The 7,689-nt window shown below is 41.7% G+C and overlaps 1 protein-coding gene and 1 long non-coding RNA gene across 2 annotated transcripts in view; one reads left to right on the top strand and one right to left on the bottom strand.

Annotated features, from left to right (window-relative positions):
* LOC138979150 (uncharacterized) overlaps positions 1-7,689 on the bottom strand; it is a 28,669-nt gene that overhangs the window by 8,301 nt on the left and 12,679 nt on the right. The window contains exon 2 of the mRNA XM_070351960.1: positions 5,987-6,104. Within this exon, the coding sequence (XP_070208061.1) occupies positions 5,987-6,104 (118 nt within the window). The remainder of the gene's footprint in view (positions 1-5,986; positions 6,105-7,689) is intronic.
* LOC138979184 (uncharacterized) lies at positions 2,068-3,028 on the top strand. Its single transcript, XR_011459920.1, has 2 exons — positions 2,068-2,401; positions 2,771-3,028. It is a non-coding gene; the product is annotated as an uncharacterized lncRNA (long non-coding RNA).

The following is a 7,689-nucleotide window of genomic DNA, read 5'->3' on the forward strand; positions in this document are numbered from 1 at the left end:
TAAAAATAAATTAAAACAAAACGGATTAACAGTAGGTGACACGTTATCAGAGTGGGAGACACTAGATCTGTCTCTGTACTTACCGGGATACGGCTGCCAGATCGACACTGCGCTTTCGACAGCTCTTCCTCGCGTGGACATTGGAAAAACGCTGTGCAGATCAAATTGTAGGAAATCTCCCTTTGGTATCTTCTTTATTTACTTTTCTGGAGCTTAGAAACCGAACAACATGAAATCGTCTTCCCCGAATCGGCGAATGCAGAGGTGAGAACTGGAGAAGTGAATCTATGTATACCAGAATCTTTCGCGCGACCCCTGACCTGGTCTTGACACCTGACCTGGTCTACATACCACACACGACACAAACCAGTCAACTGCTTGTACCCCTTCAAAACCCCCCACCACTTTGGATACACGCTTTAACTACACACATGCCGACACAATGTTGATGATTGCTTCAATATTTTGAAGATGGTGCTTGAAAAATAACCAGGTGAAATGAGTATTTCGGTGTTTAGTCAAATGTTAAAGTTTCTACCACAGACATACACACGCACGCACGCACAGACAGACAAAGTTACGATCGCATAGGCTACACTTACGTGAGAACGTGAGCCAAAAAGGACTTGAACTTTCACTGGTTAGAGATTAATACGATTTGAAATATGCGAACATAAAAATCGCTGCTTCGCTATTCCTTTTCGTCCTAACTATGTTTAGAAACAAGACCGGTACTAAGTAAGACATGCAGACATAAAGAAAGACAGAGAGACAGACAGACGGAGCTAGGACAGACAGACAACGTACCGTATGGATCACTGTCACTTTGGTCTGGAAAAAGGTAACAAAGCGTGTCCATGATTCATTAAACAAGAAAACGCTCACAAAACACACATTCTGAAATAACTATGGACCCAATCGATCCATGCTGTACCTATGTCAAGGACCAGTTGGGATATTTCTACGACAAATACAGGGTGAAAATGACTAAAATCGAAAGTTTCTAATGATAGCCATCACTGTTTAACTTCATTTCTGTTGACATGTGCGATTCATGCAGGATAAGCTTAGCAGCACGACGATACAGAGAATTGCGTTAAAGTGAGAGAAAGAGAGAGAGACCCAATAAACATGCCAGAACTGGGCCATTGCTGGTTTTTTGCTGGCAAGTTTGGTAAAGCTGGCCATAAAAAAACCAATACTGGGCCAATTATGGTTTGCCAACAAAGGCCCAGTTATGGCTTGCCATTACTGGCCCATCTCTGGCATTCCAGTAATATTGTCGGCCAGTAAAATTCCTTAATTGGCCCACTGTTGGCACGCCATTGATGGCCCAGTGCTGGTTTGCCAGCATTGGGCCATCGGTGGCGTTTTGCTGGCAATTATAGGTGGGTTTTTGCTGGCAAACCAACACTGGGCCAATTCTGGATTATTGCTGGCAAGAAGATCTGCGACAGCACAGCGGTATGACTTTCTCTCTTGGAGTGACGTAATCTACAAACAAATGTCGAAATAGCATGACGTCACTCGTGATGATGACGCATTGTCAACTAAATCCGGCCCGCGGTGGTTCTGCAGATGTCCGCTTATTACACTGTCGATGTGTTTGTTTGTGTGTTTGTGTGTTTGTGTTCGCATATAGATCTCAAGAATGAACGGACCGATCGTCACCAAACTTGGTGAACAGGTTCTATACATTCCTGAGACGGTCCTTACAAAATTTGGGACCAGTCAAACACACGGTGACGGTTAGGGAGTTATTGGTGGATTAAGATTCTACAAGGACTTATAGAGGGACCTATTAATGGTCAAAGGGAAATAACCTTCTCAGTTGGCGGCAGTGAGAATGGTAAGGACGGGGGTGTTTTTCCTACCTCGGAGGAATTTCTTGTTTTCAACTTTCTTCTGCTGGACGTTTGAGTCAGTTCGCAAAATATAATAGATTATAAGAAGTCGTCCTCTCTGTAAGATAGCATCTGCGTGCGCGCGCGCGCGCGCGTGTGTGTGTGTGTGTGTGTGTGTGTGTGTGTGTGTGTGTGTGTGTGTGTGTGTGTATGTGTGTGTGTGTGTGCGCGCGCGCGCGTGTGTGTGTGTGTGTGTGTGTGTGTGTGTGTGTGTGTGTGTGTGTGTGTGTGCCTTTTTCCTTTCTTTGTGTGATTGAGTTTGTTTTGTCTCTGTCAAAATAAAAGCACCATAGGCATAAACACCATAAGCTTACTTGTAAGTTGTAACCAAACAAATTGCATCTTGTGAATGTTGACATTGAGTATGTGTCTATTCACTCCAGGACAAAGATTTGTGCAAGTGTCTGACTGCCCAACTGGATAAGATGCAGCTCGCCTGGGTCTCAGTTCCTGAGAGAAACGCAAGAGAGCTGTCCGAGACAACGTAAGCTTCGCAGGTTAGATCAAAATACATAATTATTCCCGTTGACCCCTTACTTCTGCTTGGCATTTTAGTCAGTTCAGAAAATATGATAGATTACAAGAAGTCGTCCTCTCTGTGAGAATGCCTCTGTGTGTGTGTGTGTGTGTGTGTGTGTGTGTGTGTGTGTGTGTGAGCGCGCGTGCGTGCGTGCGTGCGTGCGAGTGCTGTTTGCTTGCATGCGTGCTTGTATGCTTGCGTCTGTTTGTTTGTGTGTGTGTGTGTGTGTGTGTGTGTGTGTGTGTGTGTGTGTGTGTGTGTGTGTGTGTGTGTGTGTGTGTGTGTGTGTGTGTGATATGGAATAATGAATTAAAACCAACAAAACTCGATTGCTTTCATGTTTCAGAAGGTGAGCGGCAGGAGGACTTGAGAGTTTCAATGGCTTCACAAACAGACTTACCGTAGGCTACGACGTCAGGACAAAGAAAAGAAGCGTTATCTCAACGTTGCGGATGCGAACAGAGAAATGACAGAATCAAGACAATCCTACGGAGGTTTACTGGGAAGTGAACAAGAAACATTCCTGCCTTTGGTCATCATGTCTCGAGTGTGAAATTTAGAACGCTGTACAAATAAAATAAAACAGTGAGCAACTGAAAACAAAGCGTACGTTTCTGTAATGCTTCGATAATGAGTCGTTGCTGTTTGGAAGCTTTACATTTGTTTTGTTTTTAATCTATATTACTGTATTGTTGTTGTGCCCGCTATAACTGCGTTGATGACGATATTCTGTCAAAACCACTGCCTTTACTTGCCAGATAAGTTACACGACAAATGTGATTAGCATTTCAATTGCATTTTACTGATGAATTTGATAATTACGCATATATGCATATTGCTAATGTACAGCTTGACAGCATTGCCCTTTGCTTTATTTGCGCACGTCTTGCCGCCAGCATGGGTTGAAAAGTCCATTGATGTGCTGTGTTTTGTCATTGTTATTACATTCACAGTAAAAATGACAAAACAAAGCATATTTATAGACTTCCAACAACCATCTATGGGCTAACAAGACTGTGCAGGTAGAGCACATGAATAGAGCCGTCATTCTATCCGAATCAGTGGTATTGGTATATTTACTGCAACTTATTGGCATTTTGCTGGCAATGGTAAAGACAGAAATATGGCATTTTGCCGGGCCACAACTGGCCCGGTAATTTCAGCAGGTAAAGGGCCATTAACGGAAAATATATGGAAAAAAGTTTTTTTTATATGGAACTAAAAACCTGCAAAATGCTGGCGAAATGCTGGCGAAATGCTGGCAAAATGCTGGGTTTTTGATGGCAAGCCATCAATAAGCCATCAAATAAATGATGGGTTTTTGCTGGCAAAATTCTGGCAAAATGATGGCAAGCCATCAAAAAGCCATCAAATAAATGATGGGTTTTTGCTGGCAAATTGCTGGCAAAATTCTGGCAAATTGATGGCAAGCCATCAAATAAATGATGGGTTTTTGCTGGCAAATTGCTGGCAAAATTCTGGCAAAATGATGGCAAGCCATCAAAAAGCCAGCAAATAAATGATGGGTTTTTGCTGGCAAAATGCTGGCATGCCAGTGATGGCCCATCAATTTGCCAATGTGCATACGGGTAATATGCCAGCATTGGGCCATCAATGGGCCTTTGATCGCAGTAGTTCTGGCAACTGGCATTGCCATCAAAAAGCCATCAATGGCCCAGTTCTGGCATGTTTATTGGGGAGAGAGAGAGAGAGAGAGAGAGAGAGAGCGAGAGAGAGAGAGAGAGAGAGAGAGAGAGAGAGACTTAGACTTAGGCTTAGACTTAGACTTAGACTTAGAACATTTTATTCACATGAAGGGTAGACATTTTAGGCCATAGGCTTAATCTTACAATGTGCCCTTTACATTCACACAAACACATATTCACGCGTGCACTCGACTAGAATCATAGAAACATCAAACATACAGTAATAATAAATGAGAAAAGTAGTAGAAAATACATGAATGGAACATCAATAAAGCAATTACAGAATGGAACATTAATTACGCAATCAGACTTGCGCGCGCGCGAGAGAGAGAGAGAGAGAGAGAGAGAGAGAGAGAGAGACAGACAGACAGACAGACAGACAGACAGACAGACGAATACGAATACGAATAATACGAATAAACTTTATTGTCATGAAACGTAGTGTTTATAAGACACGGGAAGATAAATAAATACGTGTGTGTGTGTGTCTGTGTGTGTGTGTGTGTAGAGCGATTCAGAGTAAACTACAGGACCGATCTTTATGAAATTTTTCATGAGAGTTCCTGGGTATGATATCCCCAGACGTTGTTTTTCTTCATTTTTTGAATAAATGTCTTTGATGACGTCATATCCGGCTTTTTTGTAAAAGTTGAGGCGGCACTGTCACACCCTCATTTTTCAATCAAATTGATTGAAATTTTGGCCAAGCAATTTTCGACGAAGGCCGGACTTTGGTATTGCATTTCAGCTTGGAAGCTTAAAAAATAATTAATGACGTTGGTCATTAAAAATCTGAAAATTGTAATTAAAATTATGTTTTAATAAAACGATCCAAAATTACGTTTATCTTATTTTTCACCATTTGTTGATTCCAAAAACATATAAATATGTTATATTCGGATTAAAAACAAGCTCTGAAAATTAAAAATAGAAAAATTAAATTTCCGAAATCCATTTAAAAACAAATTCATCTTATTCCTTGTCCGCTTCTGATTCCAAAAACATATAGATATGATATGTTTGGATTAAAACACGTTCAGAAAGATATAGAGATATAGAAAAGCGTGCTATTAGTACTTTAGGAGACAGGAGACAGTACTTTTTCGTCTAAGAGTTGGAGGATTTCAACACGAGGTGATATTTTTTGATGTCATCGTGCCTGCTCTGCATAGTACAGGAGGGCTCTTAGGACAAGGGAGGAGTCACCGTGTATCGCCACATATGTTTTGACGACGTAGGCGTCAGGTGTTTCTGGGCTGAGGGTTGGAGAATTTCAACGCAGAAGATAAACACAGTACCGGGGGTGTGGCTTTTAAAACGTCGACGGACGTAGCCATACAAAGGGAGCTACCTACATTAGGCTGTTGAGGTAATAAATCATTATTTAACGCTGTTATTTAACGAGTTTGTGTTTGTGGAATGAAATACTCTCTGTTGTTCTTTCCAGGTTAGCGCATAATTTGCTCTCTGTGACGCTAAAATACTAATCCGCTACTGCGCTTTTCTGGATTGTTAATTTCACTGCCTTTGCCACGAGCGGTGGACAGACGAGTGTAAGGTCTTGCGGAAAAAAATGCAATGCGTTCAGTTTCATTCTGTGAGTTCGAGTGAGCTTGACTAAATGTTGTATTTTCGCCTTACGCAACTTGTTTTGCTTTGACGTCAATGATTTGAAGAAGAGATCGAGGGCCCATGAGATCACCTGCATGCAGGCAGCTTCAACCCATCTTTTTTGCCTCTTTCGTTCTTTCTTTCGTTGCCTCTTTCCTTCTTGCCAGCCCCTTCCTCATTTTTGAGGTGTCTCCTTCTGTTAGTACTTCCACAAGGTCCAGCCTTGGGCCCCAAATGATGTTTACCTTCAACTTGTTGTTCTCTTCTGCCAAGAGGTAGGAGCCGTCGTTTCCAAGGGGTGACACTGTCACGCCGGTCTTGGAATCTCTCATGGCTGCCCACCAGTCGCACCTGGCCGTCTATCTGCAATGACCAGATGTTTACAGACAGACTAACAAACAAAGTCTACACAATATTAAACTTGCTCTTTCTCTCTCTTCTTACATTTAGTCAAGTTTTGACTAAATGTTTTAACGTAGAAGGGGGAATCGAGACGAGGGTCGTGGTGTATGTGCGTGCGTGTGTGTGTGTGCGCGTGTGTGTGTGTGTGTGTGTGTGTGTGTGTGTGTCTGTCTGTGTGTGTGTGTAGAAATTGGTTGAAATTTTGGTCAAGTAATCTTCGACGAAGCCCGGACTTCGGTATTACATTTCAGCTTGGTGGCTTAAAAATTAATTAATGACTTTGGTCATTAAAAATCTGAAAATTGTAAAAAAAACATTTTTTTACAAAACGATCCAAATTTACGTTCATCTTATTCTCCATCATTTGCTGATTCCAAAAACATATAAATATGTTATATTTGGATTAAAAACAAGCTCTGAAAATTAAATATATAAAAATTATTATCAAAATTAAATTTTCGAAATCAATTCAAAAACACTTTCATCTTATTCCTTGTCGGCTCCTGATTCCAAAAACATATAGATATGATATGTTTGGATTAAAAACACGCTCAGAAAGTTAAAACAAAGAGGTACAGAAGAGCGTGCTATCCTTCTCAGCGCAACTACTCCGCTCTCCTTGTCAATTTCACTGCCTTTGCCGTGAGCGGTGGACTGACGATGCTACGAGTATACGGTCTTGCTGCGTTGCATTGCGTTCAGTTTCATTCTGTGAGTTCGACAGCTACTTGACTAAATGTTGTATTTTCGCCTTACGCGACTTGTTCATTCTCCCGCTGAATGTGTGTGTGTGTGTGTGTGTGTGTGTGTGTGTGTGTGTGTGTGTGTGTGTGTGTGGGTGGGTGTGTGTGTGTGTGTGGGTGTGTATGTGTGTGTGTGTGTGTGTGTGTGTGTGTGTGTGTGTGTGTGTGTGTGTGTGTGTGTTTGTATGTGTATTTCACACACTCACACTATGGTCAACTAAAAATATCTCACTAAGGCTGTACTTATGACAAGATTCCACTGTTAGAAATCTGAAAGCTAATTTTCGTTTGACGATCAACTCAATAAGCAGTTTACTTGTACTGGTGGCCATCACGTCTGTTCCTCTCAACGTTTAGGAAAACGGACTTGAACTTTCACTCGTTAGAAATTAATACGATTTGAAATATGCGAACATAAAAATCGTTGCTTCGCTATTCCGTTTTGTCCGAACTATGTTTAGAAACAAGACCGCTAATAAGTAAGATACGTGACAGACAGACAGACAGACAGACAGACAGACGGAGCTAGGACAGACAGACAACGTACCTTCTAGAAAATCTCCAAGTTGATGGTCGCCTGGAAAAAGGTAACAAAGCGTGTCCATGATTCATTAAACAAGAAACGCACACACTCTATCTTTTTCTCTCTCTTTTTCATTCTGCCGCTGAATGTGTGTGTGTGTGTGTGTGTGTGTGTGTGTGTGTGTGTGTGTGTGTTTGTGTGTGTGTTTGTGTGTGTGTGAGAGAGTGTGTATGTGTGTGTATGTGTGTGTGTTTGTGTGTGTGTGTGTGAGCGTGTGTGT

Source organism: Littorina saxatilis, linkage group LG10 (assembly GCF_037325665.1).
Source record: "Littorina saxatilis isolate snail1 linkage group LG10, US_GU_Lsax_2.0, whole genome shotgun sequence".
In the NCBI taxonomy this organism is placed as follows: Eukaryota; Metazoa; Mollusca; class Gastropoda; order Littorinimorpha; family Littorinidae; genus Littorina; species Littorina saxatilis.